Genomic DNA, 18,043 nt, shown 5'->3' on the forward strand with positions numbered 1-18,043 from the left:
GGGCTTTCCTTCTTCACTCTAGCACTGGGTATGTCAGGCGCACAGGATGAAATTTTCAGAAGTGCTTAAGGGATTTAGCAGCAGAAGTCCCCACTGATTTCCAGTGAAATTTATACTCCTGAAATTCTTTTGGCAGTTACAAAATCCCAGCATACTGTCAGTGCAGCATTATCAAGCAGCCCTGTGTGCAGCTGAAGTATTTTTCATCAAAGGGTCAGTTTCATTCTTGGTTGTATTCTGGGATACTCAAATGTGAATTTGGCAAATGTGCCCCTAAACCAGATGAAGTTCTAAAAAAATAAAATAAATCTTATAAGGGGTTCTGCATTTAGACAATTTTTTTTTGACATTACCAAGAGGTGTTGCTTACCAGGACTCAATAAAACATATTTTTATTCCAATGACAGAAAAACTGGTCTTGCAGTTGTGTCAGTTTATTTCCCAGTTCTGTAACAAATTTCCAGAATGGTTTCAGGCAGTTCACTTTAGGCCAAAAATCCACAACCCCAAGTCATGCTGAATTATGTTGAACTTTGTAACTAACCATGGTATGAGAGGGCTTAACAGCATCTAGACTTTTATCTCACCTTTTCTCACCCTCTGGAAATTCCTTGCAGGGATTTACAAAGGGTTTTCATATGGCAGCAAGAAGATCTGATGCCCCAGATAGTCTATTTTTTCTGATTTCTTTTCTTTTGATTCCTGTTTTGCATTGTACACCAGCATCTCATAACTCTCTGATTTGGTGTCCCCCAAAGTGTGATACTGCTGTTGATGTTATTTTTCAGAAAGTAAGATTAAGAGCTGATGGGAAATTCTATTTTGCTATGGGCATCCAAATTTCAAAATACAGTTGACTTAAATTTGAATGAAAATCAAGATTTTAAATATCTGTGGCAGAAATCTCTGTTGTATGTTGATTGATAAGTTTTAAATTTGTCTCACTCTGTAATGTCATAGAGATACTTCTAAATGTAAATGCTAATCAGAATTAAAAATCTATAAATTCTATTAGTAAGTACTGGAACAGGTCTGGAATCTTCTTTTCCATGTTCTCACCAGAGAAAAAGTAGCAGAGAAGTTAACCCCGCTTCAGCTGTGATTCATTTGCTTATTCCTTGTGGAATTTGGTTCAGTGAAGATTGTTTGACTTCTGTAGGAAGTGAGTGTCACGTCTCATGAAAGCTGATGACACGTACTATGTTTAGAGCACATCCAGTGAATGCAGTAGTCAAATATTAGCCTATCTGTAGGAACATAAAACATGGAATATGGAGTTTTTTCTTACACAGTAATTTACGTAATATTTCCATACAATCCAATAGCATAGTAGGTACTTCACAGCTAAAAGTGAGTTTTCATTTTATAAACGTTGCTGTTTAAGACCACAGCTGAATAAACAGTGCACCTGTAGGACTCTTGGAACCAGTCTTGCACCTGACTTGCAGAGGATATAAAATGTCCTTTGGCCAGGCATGTAAGCCAAGCAAATTCTTGTACCTAAATTTATCTTTTGGGTACAGGTAGTACAACTGCTGTTTCTCTGCAATCTTTATTGCGTTGTTTTGTTTTAACAGTGGATCTCCTGAGTCTGTCTGCTGCATGCGATGCCTTGGACCAGCACAACCTCAAGCAAAATGACCAGTCGATGGATATTCTACAGATCATTAACTGCTTGACTACTATTTATGATCGACTGGAACAGGAGCACAACAACTTGGTCAATGTTCCTCTCTGCGTGGACATGTGCCTCAACTGGCTGCTGAATGTCTATGACACGTATGTATGGGTGCTGTAAACGTAGCACACTGAAAAGCTTTGCTAGCACCACAAGGGGAAGGGGGAAAGGGTAATGAGCTGGCTGCCTCGTTGTAAAATGAATGGCTTGAAGCTGGAAAAACAGCAGTTGGAAAGTTTAAGAAGCCTAATGATTTAATGGCTGCATTTAGTTGAATCGATACAGCCCTTGGTTAGGCATGCAATACTAGATTTATTAAGCTAAGCAATGAGAGAGCTGGAAAAGAGAACACACTGCTGTGTTCAGAGCAGTTCCAGGACTGCACCTCCTCTCTTGGTCAAGGCTTTGCCTGGCTTTTAAAATTTCTTTAGATAAAGAAATTCAAGAGCAACACATGAACACCATCATACAGACTCTTGCATGTGTCTGTATTTTTGTGTGCTAAACCTTTACAGAGCTGTTCATTTTCTGTAGCTTTCAATCTGTAATCCTTGCTCAAAGCTGAAAGAGACTCATCTATACTCTGATGTGTTTACAACCCTTCGCAGTCAGGAGATTTGAGAAATGCTTCATCTAAAATTTAATTTGAAAAAGGGTACCTATAACTATAAATACAAGAGAGTAAATTTACCTAAATAAAATTATAATGGCGTTCCATTCAATGAGTTAGTGATGTTGCTCAGAATGCACAGATAAATTCCAAAGCACATTTTGTAAGTCAGTTTTAGACTAAGCCATGATTTTTGTATTTGGTGAATTTAGTGAAAAAAAGATGTCAGTGGAAGTCTTTATTTGTTGGTTTTTTTCGTGTTCTTATCAGCTACCCTCAGCCGGACATGCTCATTACTGTGGCAGAATAAACATTCATGTATAGAAATGGAAAGACATGAAACAATTACTGTGTTGCCACTGACATTTTGAACTGTACTGTAGTGCCATAACATCATTCTTCCATCCACCCTTTATCACAGCACTGAAGCTTCAGTGATCACCTGCACACAAAAAAGTACAGATGTATATACAATCTCTTCCTGCAGCATTACGTCTGATAAGACAGTTGCTTATAACATCATCTGCAGCAGCTGTACAATCCTGTGAAGTGGATTACCCACATTACATTATATTTTTATGTAGTGTACTGGTAGGAGGGAATGGGGCTGTATTCATTTAACGGCCAGGGTTTTTTTTTCTTTAATCTGCTTTGGCTTTCACTGAACTCTGATCCAGTTTTGAATTATCATCTAATACGAGTAACATATATATGAAGTTGGTGACAAACAAAAAAGACGCACTAGAGATGTTAATCCAGATCAGCCACGCTAGTGGCAGAGAGGGAAATAAAAGTAATTCCCCAGGCGGCTCCTAAGCTGGACCATCCGGTTTAGATTTGCTGTGTCCAGTCTAGCTTTTGTTATGTAGCACTCTGCTGAAAGTACAGCATTAGAAATTATAATTGGCTGCCTCCAGGCAATTCCCTAGGTATGCTAGGGAATTGTATATTGCAGGACTCGATGAAACACAGAGTTGTTTTATGTGTGAGGAAAGCTCCTAGCTGTTTTGCTGAAAGTCAAGTTTGAATTATGCTGGTAGAGAGGTGACCTTGGGGTTACAAGTGTTTAGTTTTCATTGTAAACTTAATAGGAAGAGATCAACTGAAGTGCATAGTAGTACTGGAGACGTTAATTCAATGTACTGAATCTTTACTTTTCTTATAATTGAAAACTGTCATTTGTAAAGATACTAATCAAATTCACAGTCAATGACTGATCTAATTATGGGCACAGCTCTGCAAATCCAGCACGTTTCAGATTTGTTTTAATTGATCAGTCACTCATGCTCATTTGCAGTAGCACGGTAAATTACTGATTTGACTTGGGAGGAGAGTAGAGTGAACTGAAGAACTCATGGTTCATGCAGGTTCCAATTTAATATGCCTTGCAGGGAAATAATCATTCTACATTCTTCTCCTGTATAATTTGCATGAGCCTGGTATTCATCAGCAGGAGTTTCTCAGGGCACAGATGATAATTAATTTGGAAAAGGTTTGAGGGAGAGGAGTAAAAGGAGCGGAGAGGGGAAAGCATAGGTAAGCAACAAATGCGTGTTCTTGGTGAAAAACACAACATTTATTTATTTTTTTTTAAAAGGCTGACTTCTGCCTTGTCCACCAGTTTCTGCCTGTACGTTTTGTAGGTGTTGCAGGGAAGATACATAGGTGAAGGAGTACAGTTGACTCTTATGATGCTTTTGTAGGACTAAAAAAAAAACATGCATGTTGGCTGAACAGTACAGCCTACTGCATGAGTACAGTGTACCTGTACATGACTTACCATATTTTCAGTGGTGGTCTTTTACTGGTGGCACTTCAAAGCTGTTGATAAGGCTGTGCTTCCAAAAGCCGTGTTTAGACATAGGCTTACTATGTTGTGTATGTCTCATTTGCAATAGACGTTACACGTTTGTAATGCTACCTGAAATAAAAGTCTTAGGGGAAGCCAGCAGCAGGAAGCAAATTGAACTAAACCAGGTACCTGAGAGAAGTCTGAAGGTTTGTCACTGTGCTGCTGGCAGCACAGAGGATGATGTTGTTATCGCAGTCACATTAAAAAGCAGAAGTGATAGCACAGGCATGTCACAAACCAGTGTGAAGGTGAGCATGAAGGAAGACTGAGTCAAGGCAGTGCAATAACTGACGTGGAGGAGGACCAGGGCTGTCGGCCTGCTCAGGTTTGAGTGATAGGAGAAGGAGCTCAGAAACAACATCATTACGGTAATGACTCAACTGTACAACCTGCCTTCGTTCTCCTTGGTTTTAGGCAAGCTTAATCAGTCACCTGAACATCTTGCTAGTGCCATTTCTGTTGTTATTTCTGCATGAGACTGTTCCTAGTTGAAATGGTACAACTGCACAATTCAGTTTAACTATGCCTGTGGAACCACAACCATATTTTACATTCAGTTTACTGTGTATGTGATAGCAGGCTAGTTTATGCTATGCAAAGTGGTTCTTTGTGTGACTTTAAAATAAAACTGCAGAACTATGTTAAACTTTGTAATAGTCAACAAGTTATTATATGAATGGATTATACTATCAGCCAATGTTTCTTTTCTATTAGGGGTCGAACAGGAAGGATCCGTGTTTTATCTTTCAAAACTGGTGTTGTATCCCTTTGTAAAGCACACCTGGAAGACAAGTATAGATGTAAGTCAATGTAATTCTTTTTTTTTTTTTGGTAGTTTGTGTTTATTTAATGTTTTCATTACCGCTATTTGTTCTAGGTAGTTTAGCACAGTGGTCACCAAACTTTCTGATCATGCAAAAAAAATTTAATAGGTAAAAAAATCTTTGAGCATGCACCCCTAATATATGCATATTTATTTATTTATATATATGCACTAGTGTGCTATATGTACATAACGTACATTATAAAGTATAGACAAAAATAGAAATTAAAAAGGGATGAGATAAAGATGAAATAAATACTATTTTTATTTCTTTATATATAATTTATTAACTGTTCAAAAATACGTTTTACTGCACCCCGGTGGATTTGCACACCCACTGGGGTACATACACCTCACTTTGAAGACCACTGGTTTAGCACACCTTCATACACAAAAAATGTGCATGCACACACTTGGTTGGAAGAATTCACATGCTGAGATTTAACCTTTTCTTATAGAAGGGTGCTAGAACCCTTTTGCTGTACCACAGCAGACAAAAGAAAATGTATAAACAATAAGATGAAAAAGCCAGTAAAAAAGCAGCATTGATCCACAAGACATCATCCATTACACCATTTTGAAATATATTATCTTTTCAAAATATTTTCCACAATGTGATCGGAGTCTAACTGAATACCTTATGTTTAAATGTAGTTGCTATCTGTAAATTAAAATTAAATTCATGCAGTTATTTTGCATATTTTAATGGGCCATATCCTAAAATACTTGAAAAAATTCCACTTGAAGTTTTAGTTTCAGCTGACTAATGAATCAGTTCATTAGTGAGGCTAAGATCCAGAAAAGGTCTGCTGATAAGAGTATTTCTCAAGAGTAACTTTCTGGTTAAATTAAATGACATCACTCTTACATACGTGCATTGAAAAAAAGCCACCACCATTAGATTTTGAACCAGTGCTGTAGCAATTCTTCATTAATGGTTATTATTTTATTATTCTTCTAATCCAAATTTAAAAAAACTAATAAGAAAACATACAGTTCCAACAATGGATTCTGTTATATGAATTATACACGTCTGTGTATAATTGGATCAGATTTTAGGGCAATCACTATAAATGTCACAGTTTAGTTCTTTAGATGTTTCATGTGGGTTTTGTGAAAAATTATTCAGAAAATCTTTTTAAGAAAATTAATACAGATTTTTTTTTAAATGATAGTCCATTGAGAATTATCAGAGTTATAAAGGAAAACATTTATTAATATATTATAGGCTCCTGTAGTGTGTATGCATGGTAATGCATAACCCCCTTTTAAGGTTGCAGAACGCAGTGTTTTACTGATAGGTGTTTTACTGATTGAACACTGCATAGCTTTTGAGAGAGGAACAAATCGTCTCTGCCAGGCTGTGGTCATGCCGAAGTCATAGTGCCATTGCTGTTAGTATTGCTGCAAGTGCGTGATGAGTCGCGCCCCTTAAAGATTTTCTGATATTTGTGCAGCAGAGCAGCATTGGTTCTCACAGAGCAGAATTCTTCAGGCTTGCAGAGGTGATGGAGAAGAAATTTTCTCAAAGTTATGTATCATAAAACCAGTCTTGGTAAAAGTGAAACTTGTGTAATTAAAATGTAATCCTTTCTCTATCCATTCCTTTATTCCTTTGGAAAAAGACAGGTGTCAAAGCTGCTCTAGGAAGGTTACCGTGAAAAGTGCTGAATCACCTTTGTAATTGTAACCCTGTTGTCAGGTGAAATACTAAGGCTCCAAAAAAGGGATTTTTTTTTCTAGTGTCTGACCTTCCTTTCTTCCTTCTTTCCTTTCTTCATTCCTTTTTTCCTTCCTTCTCTTTTTCTCTCTTTCTTTCTCTCTTTGAAAAATAAGCAGAATGAATTCAGGTCCTGTATTGTCAACAGGGATATTACCAAATAAATATTTCAGTTAATGCTAACCTGATTTTCCTTATTACAAACTCTAAAACCTCCTCATTGTATACATAGTATAACTAATTCCCACTAAATTAAATTGGGCTCACAGGAGGATAATAATTCTGTCCTGTAAGGATCCTTTTCTAGAATGATGCAGTAATAGAACAAGACTTAAAGTGACATTTCACTTCAAAAATGAAAACTTAATATGATATTAACATTCCCAGTGGATGACAGATTCTGTCGTACTGCAATATTTTTCTTTCATTTTAGAAATACACTTGGATTAAAAGATTATGGTATATCGAAGTTAGGAGCTCTTATTTTCCAGATCAATTCATCTGAAAGAGAACTGGGTTCTGAATTGTACACTCATTGCTTAGAGCTGAAGAAGTGTTGTATGTTGTATGAGATTATTTTACTGTTAAACAGTATTTTTGAGGCATTACCATTGCTGTGGATCAAAGATCCTGATGTTCAGTTGACTGTATGTCAGAATTACAGCTGCTATCATCAGTAGTGGCATAGGCACTGTGGTAGAATGGCATTTCTTCATGGGTACAAACAAATAATCCTATTAAAAATCAACATTTACTAACAGAAGCAGTGTTTGTAGGAAGAGAAGCAGACAAACTGCAGATACATTTACGTTCACGTCCATCGAAGCCATTTACCCCCCTTGTGAGACTTTGAAATGATGCAGTTTTCCTCCATACTTGTTGTGTCCCTGTTATGATGCTTCAGCCATGGTGTCCTTTTTGTTTCCCCAGACCTGTTCAAGCAAGTGGCGAGCTCCACCGGCTTCTGCGACCAGCGCCGATTGGGGCTCCTGTTGCACGACTCCATCCAGATCCCGCGGCAGCTAGGGGAGGTCGCCTCTTTTGGGGGCAGCAACATTGAGCCGAGTGTCAGAAGCTGCTTCCAGTTTGTAAGTTCATCTTCGCTCACTGTTCATTTTCTGATCTGTGTCTCCTTTCCAGCTAGCCTTTCTGTTTTGGAATGAGACTGAAAATCTGGAGGAAGGACTAGGGTAGCAAGGATTGTTTAGTGGTACTCACTAGTGTATTTCTTTGACAAGATATATATGAATTACACTGCTTCTTCTTAGGTGCCATCTTCACTGCGATTGTGGCAGTGATTGAAGAAGCCTAGATTATCGTAGAATCACAGAATGGCTTGGGTTGGAAGGGACCTTAAAGAGCATGTAGTTCCAATCCTTCTGATATGAGCAGGGACACCTTGCCCTAGACCAGGTTGCTCAAAGCTCCATGCAGCCTGGCCTTGCACAGGGTTGTCAAAGTTTATGTTGTCATCTGGACAGCAAGTAGTTGGCACCAGGGCCCGTGTAGTAACTGAATCCTGCAAGCAGTGGAAGTCTGTGTTGTGGAAGTTCCTGCTTTTACAATTTTCTGCTGCCAGCAGTAGATCACCATTTATTTGCTGCCATGTAGGTAAACAGCAATGGTTAAACTCATTTTTGTGTATATACATACCAATGGCAGCCAGGTGCTCAGCAGAGGGATGCAGAAAGACGACTGACTGAAGTGCTTACTAGGGGTGAGGAGCACTTGATGAGCTCCTTTCATTGTTGGAATGGGTAATGCTATTTTTCTTTCAACGGTACTAAAAGAATTTCTGCCCTATCTCTTGAGGAATACACAGCCAACTCCAGGCTCTTTTTCACACTTGTAAATTATTTAATCTGAGGAGGAAGAGAGTTAAGGGAATTATTCATCTTTCTGCTAACCAACAGCAAAATGCAAAAGATTAAGACAGCTGCTTAATGAAAAGGTAAAGAATGGGAGGTAATGTATGGTCTGTGATAACTCTCAATGCATCTTCTACATCACAATAGAAGAAACTCTTGTTCAATCCCTTAAATATCTTGTTTTTTTTCTGTTGGCTGGATGGGAGCAGGGGGAATTGTTTGCTTCTTTCTTTACCTGCTGCTCAAGTTTCATGAGGTAGTAGTTTCAGTTCTGTAATAAGGAAAGACAGCAAGTTTTTTTCAGTGAATAATAATGCTTGGAAGTCGTCTCCGTATGCGCAGGGACTATAAAAATCAAATTCTAAAATGAACAGAAACTTCTAGTTGCAGTGGGATGTTTGCTTTCTGTATTTTTTAAACTTATTTTGTCAGATCGATTCTGTAAGATTCATATTTTTTCATTTCCATCATTTGTGTCTTGACCTTTAATAATTCTAGTCTGTATTTGATGTCATTTCCAAATTAATGGTTTATAGGGCCATATTCTGGGTGGATAAGCCATGCTGATAAACTATGCATGGTAACTTTTATAGCTAGGTTAGACCCTGCTATGGCTTTCAAGGCTTTTGAAGGAGCTCCACACGGGGGTTCAGGTAAGACTAACACAAAATAATGCCACAGCAAATCCGTGGTGAGAATCTACATGTCAAAGCTGGCTTGTGCAAATGACTTTACGAGGAAATTAGGGATCACCCGGTCCTATCATTTTCCAGAATGAATAGCAAACACACTGAAAAAATGGTGTTGAGAAACTGATAAGGAGAATGAACTTGGAATCTGACAAAAACTTTTTTTTTTGGAAAGAGGGATAATGTGTGTTTATATTAGGGAAAAAAACAACAGTAAAATGAGTAGTGATGGGACACAACTTTTTTTATAAAATAGGAGGAGGACTTGGAATAAATGGTTGTTTGAATAAAATGAGTTAGCAAACTTGTCTTACTGCAAATGAAGAAATGCCAACAGGCAACCCAGGTGCCAGCATTTCTGGAAGAACAACTGGGCACAACCTTTCACCCGGCCATAAATCAGAAAGATGGAAAAACTGAGGTTTTCTTCTCTTACCTCCACTAAGAAACAGTGTTAGGAGGAGTTGCGTCCTCTCTTTTTCCTGCAGATGAAGCCTCCATTTTAACTTAAGTGGGAGGCTGTTTTCTGACCTGGCTTGCAGCCGCAAAGACAACTTTCTAATAAGGCTTGAAATGGGAAGGGAGGCTCAAGCAAGGAAAGAAAGTATGAAAAGGGAGGGAGTCCTAGGGAGAGGAGCAGAAACCCAAACATGGGAAGAAGGAACCAAGGAGTGGAAAAGAAAGGGCCTGGGTTGAAGGACCCCACCCTGAGGGAGAGATGGTATGAATAATTGGGGAAATAATAGTGATGAAAGCAACTGAAAGGCAGGGTAGGATGAGACATGAAAGAAAGCAACAAGGAATGGAGACGGAGAGAAGTAAGACATTTGGAGGAGGAGTGGAGTGCAGAGAGATGCTTTTGGCGTAGGAGGTGCTGCAAGGCGGCAGTGCCTGGGGAAAGGAGCCCCTGAGGGGGAGCAACGCTGGCGCTTGGCAGCCGAGGGGGACTGCACAGGGTGCCCAGCGGGGACAGCCATCTCAGCCTGCAGAGGCGTGTGCCACCCCTCCTGGCTTCCTCCCTCATCCTTTCTTCTCCTGATACCCTCTCAGCTTCCCCCACTGGGAAGGGAGGCATCATTTTCTTTCAGGGCCTTCCCTCTCTGTGTTTCCTGACCCGAGCCTGGGCTGGTTCCAGCTCTGCTCCTCTGAGGCGCTTGGTGCTGGGCACACTGTGAGCGGTACACAGGCCCGTCCGTGTGCGTCGCCCGCGGCCCTCCCTCACGCGGCCCCATACCATCTCCTCCATTTACTCCAGGGAGTTAATTCAGTTTTAAAAATTAGCGCCGGGATTCACAGTTTGCATTACTGTGTCAAAATTAAATTAAGTCTTTGCACGCCCACGGTGAGGAATGTCTTTTTTTTTTTTATATACGACTTTTATTTTGTTGTTCTGGTGATGATAAGCCAGCCATAAATTGCAGTAGTGTCAGGCTGTGCAGCAAACACGTGCTTTAGAAATCCCTCTGCCAGCCCCTTGGGTTTGGTGCCCTTGCCATGGCCTCGCCAGGTGCACACAAGAGCAGGGGACAAAGGGGCTTTTGCTGCAGTGGCGGGGCTGGTGGCCCTGCTTCAGGGCTGAAGGGCGAGCCCTTGGGAGTGCTGCTGGGGGTCTCTGCTGTAGGGAGCAGGTGCAGCTGACCTTGTGGGACTTCAAAGAAAGGGTGGTTTTGGTGAGAGCAATGAGTTCGGTCATAGGGACCTTCTGCCTGGATCCACACTGCATAAAAGTAGCCTGTAGATCCATGAAAAACCAAGGGAGTTCAGTATTACTGCGGGCTGAAAGCCCTTGCCTTCCAGGTATGTGATGGGTACATATTTTAAGTAAACAGGGTAATGAATTGTTATGGGCTAAAGGACAAATGCATTGTGTTCAAATCACGGTGCAAAACTATTAAGATGCTGTTTTGCATAATACAGAGAGACCTAGGTATTCACATCACTGCCATGTATGCTTTACCGTGCAATTGGGACACTTAAGAAACATGAGATGAAAGCAGAGACAGTGCAGCTCAGATGGAAATGTCTCTTGCTGTTTCTCAAAAAAGTTTGCATATTTGATTCTTGATTATCAGCTGTGTTAGGTATACTTTTTTCCAAGGGTGTTGGGTGCTTTGTATGAAAAACTGGTACAGGTGAAGCTAAAGAGCAGTAAAATGTGTACAATTAATTCATATCTATATTTTAGACCTTGTTTAATTTCACTTTGACAGAGGAAAGTATTTTAATACTCTGTTGTATAGTCTTCATTTCTAGGTTTGCACTCAGTCAGTGAAGATCAGCAGTAGATGGCAGGGTTTTTACAACCACTTAACTGCATGTCCAAACCCAGTGTAGTTACTCAGACAAATAAAAACCAAAATAGGGGCCTGTTAATCCTTATAGGAGTATGGGCAGTCCAAACCCTGGGTCAGGACCATGATAGTGGCTTCAGCTGTACATGTAGTGATTTGAGTGGTTTGGACAGTTGTTTCATGGGGCCTGTTTTTCTGTTGTTGTTGTTGCTGGGGTGTTTATATATATATATATATATATATATATATATATTTTAATAGGAAATATCAGTACTGTGTACAAATAACTATGTATACTTAAATAGAGATCTATATGAAAATAACGTACAGATGCAGTATTACTGTTGAGGGACTCAGGTTCTTTTGAGAGATTCAGACAGCCCTTGTTTCTGTTTGTAGGATGTTTCCTCTGCTTTTGGCTCTGACACAGGAGAACTGGCCTAAGGGGAACTAGCAAATCCTTCCTCAGGCTGCTATGCTGTAAATGTCAAGAAAACATCAATTCTGGTTTTATTTCAGTAAGAATTTATGAACCTGTGCCTGAGTTTGGGACGCAGTCTTGAAGAGTCCTATAAGTGAGCTGTTTTGAAGAGCTATTTTAAAGTGATTTAGGATTTGGGAGGTGGAGAGTAAGAAGATAGTGATTTTCAAGTGTGCATGGGATGTTGTATATGATACAAAGCTGTATACTAAATGACTTCTGCATTCTTGCTTTTTTCATTAGTCTTTACCACAACAATAAAAACAGTAAGTGGAGCAGTGTAAGAGTAATGCAAGGGGTCAAAGTAATGATCTTAAGCATTGCTCCAACAGTCAGGCAGATTTAAGCAGTTAGCATCACCCAGAGTTACCTTTGAAATAATCCTCCCTTCGTTGCCCATGAAACAGCACTAGTCTTTGAAACTATGAATTCTTGACTTGTGTTTTCTTGCCAGCTGGCAGTGGAGAGAACGCAAATGTGCTGGGGAAGCCATTCACGAGTGGAAACAAGGTTCAGCGGGGTTTGGTCTAATGCTAAGCCCTGGGAGACAGGGCTTCTATTCATGGTTTGTCCTGCATTTTTAAACTTGAACAACTCACAGGAATCCCATTCCTCAGTTTCAGTTTGTCCAAAATAGTATTTATTTAGACTAATGTAAAGCTTTCCATCCTAGATAGAAAACACCATTGAATTAGTAATACTGAATTATTTCCCATTAGTTCCTTACCTTGCACCTAAACACAATGTACCTCATCAAAAGTGTTACCAGAAATTCCTGCTATATTGTCTGACTGTCCAAAACCATACTGCATTGGTCACGCAACATCACAACTGTATTTTGGAGCATATTTCATATTATACATCGATAAAGTTCTTACACTGCAGAGTATTTTTTAAAATAATAGCTGAAAGAAGAGGAGGGAATAATAATAAATAATTTAAAAAACAGAAAAATTCAACTCCTAAGTATTGTATAAAGATGCCAACACCGCGCAACTTCCCATTTCCCCATTGTTTCTGCAGAATAAATACTGAAAAACAGATGTGTGGAGCATGATGAATTTGAATGATCCCCATAATAAATTGTTGCTTGTAAGCTCGAAAGGGCTTTATGAATTTTACTTTATGATTCACTCTGTTATTACCATAAAAATTGGGAGTTCCACAGAAATGTGTTGAAGAGAAGAACCATTAATATTCTTTACAGCTCGCTCTTGTTGGTTCAGATATGTACTGCGTGAATTCAGACTTCTTCCCTTATGTAAAATTGTCAGCTGCTGCCTTTACTGGATTTAGAGATTATTAAAAAAAATCGTAATAGCAGCTCAGGGAACAGTCGAGAACTGTCTGTCCTCTACCATCTGACCCTGACCAGCTTTTCTCCACGTGGCTTTAAATCTTCACGTAATATAATTTGCAACCAGTTCTGATACATTTTAATGCACCTAATCTCTCTGAGCACAAGTTTTCGTACAGCCGGGGTGCAGAGCTCCGTGTGGGCAACCATTGGGACTGCTAGCAATCGCCAGTGACTGCAAAATTAAAATAGATCTTCGAATGTTACAGAAAGGCTTTCATCACTGCAACGTTTTCCCTGCAAATTTAAAGCAACTACAAGTGCAGAGTAGTGCTTTGAGCTGCTCATTTTTATTTCGTCCGCAGCTTGCGCTGCAGCATTTCAGTACACTTCATGTTTTTCTATTAGAAACGGAATATTAAAGAGATACTCCTAAAATATTAAAGGCTTAGAGGACCTTAGTACAGTAAGCGTAGTCTACCAGGCAGAGGAGTGGTTTGCCAGTGTAGTTCCTGGCGGATGCTGGCTCGCTGAGTGATCCACAGAAAATCACACTCCAGCCCCTTGCTGCCGTAGCTGCCAGCCGGAAAAGAGGCACATAAATGATTGCATTTCATAAATGCTCCTTTCTCTTAAGAGACTTCTAGAATTAATTTTGTTTTCTTGAATTCACTTCAGTGGAAAGCAGTAAAGCAGTGTCCGCTGCTCTGAACAAACTCTCTTGCCAGTGTTGCCTGGATGTTTCTTTACTTTTTCAGTTTTCTCTCAGTTTTGGTGCTGAGGTTGTTTTGGGGGAGAGGCAGGCATTGAGGGGACTTCATCTGAAGAACTGTAAATATGTTTGTGGCTTGATGGGTTTACCCCAGAAGAAAATCCTGACCAAAAAATATTTTATTTCTAATTAACCAAAATATTGCAGCAGCATTTTAAGTCAATTTTAATGCAACGTATTATTCCAGAGACATTTGTGTTTTTTTTTTGTTGTTGTTGTTTGTTTGTTTGTTTCTGTGTTTTTGTTTTTAATTTCCTTCTTGTGGTTAGGAGTTCAGTCTAGGAGACTTTGCATTTTTCTCAGTCTGCAAGTATTGATCAGTTAATTTGTTTGTCAAGATTATAAACAGTGTTAGCTTAAAAAAAATGGTAATATTGGTTTTCCCTCTAGCTCTTTCTGCCTTTATGTCTGTTGTGAAAAAAAAATCCCCAGATTTGTTGCTAGCATTGTATTTTAGTTGAATGAAACTAAAGGTTTTAGCTAGGTCATACTAAATTCAAATTTAATGAGAAATTGGGAAAGTAATTGGGAAAGAGCAAGCATTAAGAAAAAACACTCAATCCCCTATTCGTTGTGGTCCATATACATGATACATTAATGCTTATTATGTGCTTAAGTGCTTCTAATAGGTTTGGAACCACAAATTAAGTCTTTGCCTTGTGAAACTTCAAATGCAAAAGATTGTCTCACAGAGGACTGTATTTGAATGGTTAGAGAAAAAAAAAAAGAAAGGCAGGGAATTTAAATATATTTGGTTCATACCCATGTTGTTCATGCTGGTTGAGGTGGGGTTGAAAAGTGTCAAGGAATTTAAGATAGCACGTAGCGGTGGTTTTCAGAGATGCAGTGGGACAGTGTCCTGCTCCACCACTACTTCTGTTCTCCGTGTGGGCTCCTCCTCCCTCCTGCCTTCCCGGTTGGGAGCCCTTCATTATCTCCACCTGATCCATCGTCTCTTCAGGGCTGAAACCAGGCTCCAGACACCCAGTTCAGTGCTTGCTTGATGCTGTCCTTCACGCTGGAGAGGAGTTCCCGTATGAACATTCACGCTGTCACTTTGCTTTGTTCCTCAAGATCCCTTTTGAAGCTGTTTGTCCGTATTCCGCAATGTTCTTTTCAGTGACTGGTCTGCCAGTGCAGCATGACCTCTGCCTGTGCTGATTGCTGCTGTCCTGTGGCTTCTCGTCTCTTTACTGTTTCTTGTTCCCTGCTGTAAAGCTAAGAGGTAGGGACAAGACATGACTTTAGGTGTTCGCACAGTGCGATGGGAATCTGGTTTGTTATGGACGTTCCTTGAAGGTACTGTAGAACAGGTGCACAAAGTTTAGTTCTGTTCAGGATACGATGGTAAGGAAGCAGAGAAAGGACTGCCACGAAGTTTTAATGGGCTTTTTGGCCCTTGGTAAAGAGGAGAAAGCAGGAGGTTGTGGAATACAAGGCTAAATGCATCATATTCTGTGGGACAAAACTGCGTTGTGTTCCCAGGCAATGACAAGGAATTTAAAGATGGTGTGGTGGGAAGAGGGATTTTGAGGCATTTAAGGAGGCAGAGTTTACATGTTCAACAGTGGGCTTGAGAAAGAATTTGAATTATTTCCTTATACGTGCATTTTGAAGAAAGGTCAGGGTGGCAATGGAGGATGTTAAAGAGAAAGGAATTTTGATAAAAAGACATGCAGTTTTTAGGGGTTGGATAACATAAACAGTATTTTTTAAAATAAGAAGTGAGAAACAGTGCTATGCAAGTACAGATACGAGATATAGGAAACACAGGATTATCTTTTTTGCCAGATGCTTTGAGTGGATGATTTTTGTTTTAAAAGAGTACATGGTAGTGCTGTCTGTTGTAATAGAGAATAAGAAAAAGAGAGACTTGAAATGTTAATAGTGTTCGGTTCTTGTTTTGAAGGTAGTATCCTGGAGATTTTTTTTATTTTTATTTTTTGGATGGGTGGATGGGAGGAAAAGCTGGATGGTATTCAGGGAAAAGATGTGGAGCAGGTAGGAAAACAGTGATTTGAGCTGTTAGTTAGCTGGTACTACACAAATCCCTTCTGCTGAGCCCTTGTCTTTCTTTCCCCTCTGCTCCAGGCCAATAATAAGCCCGAGATTGAAGCAGCCCTGTTTCTGGACTGGATGAGGCTGGAACCGCAGTCCATGGTGTGGCTGCCTGTGTTGCACAGGGTGGCTGCTGCCGAAACTGCCAAACACCAAGCGAAATGTAACATCTGCAAGGAGTGCCCAATTATCGGATTCAGGTACAAACTAACTCCCTCTCTGCTTTGTGGAACACTGCTTGGTGGATCAGCATCTCTGTTTCCAGGCAAATCGTGTTCTTGATTTTATGCATGTTAGGATAAGAAGAGTTGTGATGGGATACGAGGGAGGGTGACACTTAGACTGGGTGCAGTGATGAAAAAGCTGAAGAGAACAAAAAATTGCTTATCAGTTAAGATACTGCCGTTCCTCTAGGTCCTGCTCTCCCTTCCAGTCCTTCTGTGCCTCATCCAAAGTATTGACAAATTGCACAACTAACAGGATTTGCTTTCTATTCAGTCTGTCTTATACATGCAGCTTCATTTTCTGAATTGGATCCTAATGAACTGCTTTCTCTCATGTCGTAAACCAAGGAAGTGACTTGAAAATTTACAGACATGTAAAGATACTGTGCGTTTTTCAGAGGAATGTGGTTGGTGGAATATTAACCTAGTGTGCTAGAAATGTTGCTGATCTGTTTCAACATCTGGATCAACACCATTGTTACTATAGCAATGAATAAGTCGATGGGTGGTAAAATGGCTGTGTGCTGGTATGCCTGTTGAGAATCCACTTAACGGCTAAGTAAATACTCACTTTCAATTATGCCTAGACTTGTTTTATCACTTTGCTTCCTAATAGCTGCTTTGTATGGTTTCTGTCCTTTCTGTTCATGGTCCTCTTTCACTGCTGGCATTTTTCCTTCCATCATATTGTGTTGTTTACAAAGACCTTTTTGTAACTTTATTTGTAAAATGCGTATCAACAACAACAGCAAGCAGTACCACATAGAAAAGCCATCATTTTGCTCTAACATGGGTGAGTATGAATGTTGCTTTTATATGTATAGTAGGGCAGTCCTTTCTCCTGTGCAATTGTACAGGCAGTGAGAAAGAGGAAATAACGAAGGTACTGCTTTGTTTTAAGTCTGATTTTTTTTCTTCAGTCAGGCTGTTCCTTTAATCATCTAAAGTCGTGTTCTGCTTTTATTCCCCTTGCATATTGCAACTGGGATAATAGTAAGCATTACTGAAGAAGAGCAATGGATGGGATGTGACAAGTTCAACACATCCACAAAGTGAAAGTTTCCTGTTGCAGATACAGTTTGTGAAACTACTCAATTACTCACACGGTTTGTATAAACAGCCAATGACAAGAGGATGGAATTGGAAAAATGCGGCACTTGGAAAATCAAAGGATGCTGAGTGAATGGATAGTCTGTAGTTAGCATCAGAAACATGGAGAGTGGACACTGGAGCTCTGTGTTTAGCATCAGAAACATGGAGAGTGGACACTGGAGCTCTGTGTTTGTGTCTACTTTTGCTTGTCTGATCTCATCCGTCTCTTAACTTCATATAACAATTCTATTATGGTAGTCGAATTTGTTGCAGATTTTTTTATGCGTTTGCAAGTCACCGAGACCTTGTTTACCCACTCGACAAAAAGACACTGTATTGGACAGCTTTTAGAAAGCTAATACTGTGAGCCTCAGTACACGTAAAACAATGCTCTTTTGAGGTTAGTGTGACCGAACTGCTTAGCGTATTTGGAACAAGACAACCCTTATGCCTCCGGGTCTTTCAAGCACTTCAGCGTAGCATACACAACAGTTAGCTGTCTCATAGAGCTGATGAGCTTAAATAATGGCCTGAAAGTGCATTCAGATTCTTGCAGAGATGGCATTCTATAAATGAAAATTATTTTGA

The 18,043-nt window shown here is 39.7% G+C and overlaps 1 protein-coding gene across 25 annotated transcripts in view; it reads left to right on the plus strand.

Moving 5' to 3' along the window:
- Nucleotides 1–18,043, plus strand: part of DMD (dystrophin) — a 1,063,969-nt gene that overhangs the window by 998,910 nt on the left and 47,016 nt on the right. For all 25 annotated transcript variants that reach the window (XM_040530986.1, XM_040530983.1, XM_040530994.1 and 22 more), the window contains 4 exons: nucleotides 1,578–1,779; nucleotides 4,855–4,940; nucleotides 7,614–7,771; nucleotides 16,173–16,339. In XM_040530986.1, coding sequence (XP_040386920.1) covers nucleotides 1,578–1,779; nucleotides 4,855–4,940; nucleotides 7,614–7,771; nucleotides 16,173–16,339 — 613 coding nt within the window. The remainder of the gene's footprint in view (nucleotides 1–1,577; nucleotides 1,780–4,854; nucleotides 4,941–7,613; nucleotides 7,772–16,172; nucleotides 16,340–18,043) is intronic.

This window comes from Cygnus olor, chromosome 1 (genome assembly GCF_009769625.2).
Source record: "Cygnus olor isolate bCygOlo1 chromosome 1, bCygOlo1.pri.v2, whole genome shotgun sequence".
In the NCBI taxonomy this organism is placed as follows: Eukaryota; Metazoa; Chordata; class Aves; order Anseriformes; family Anatidae; genus Cygnus; species Cygnus olor.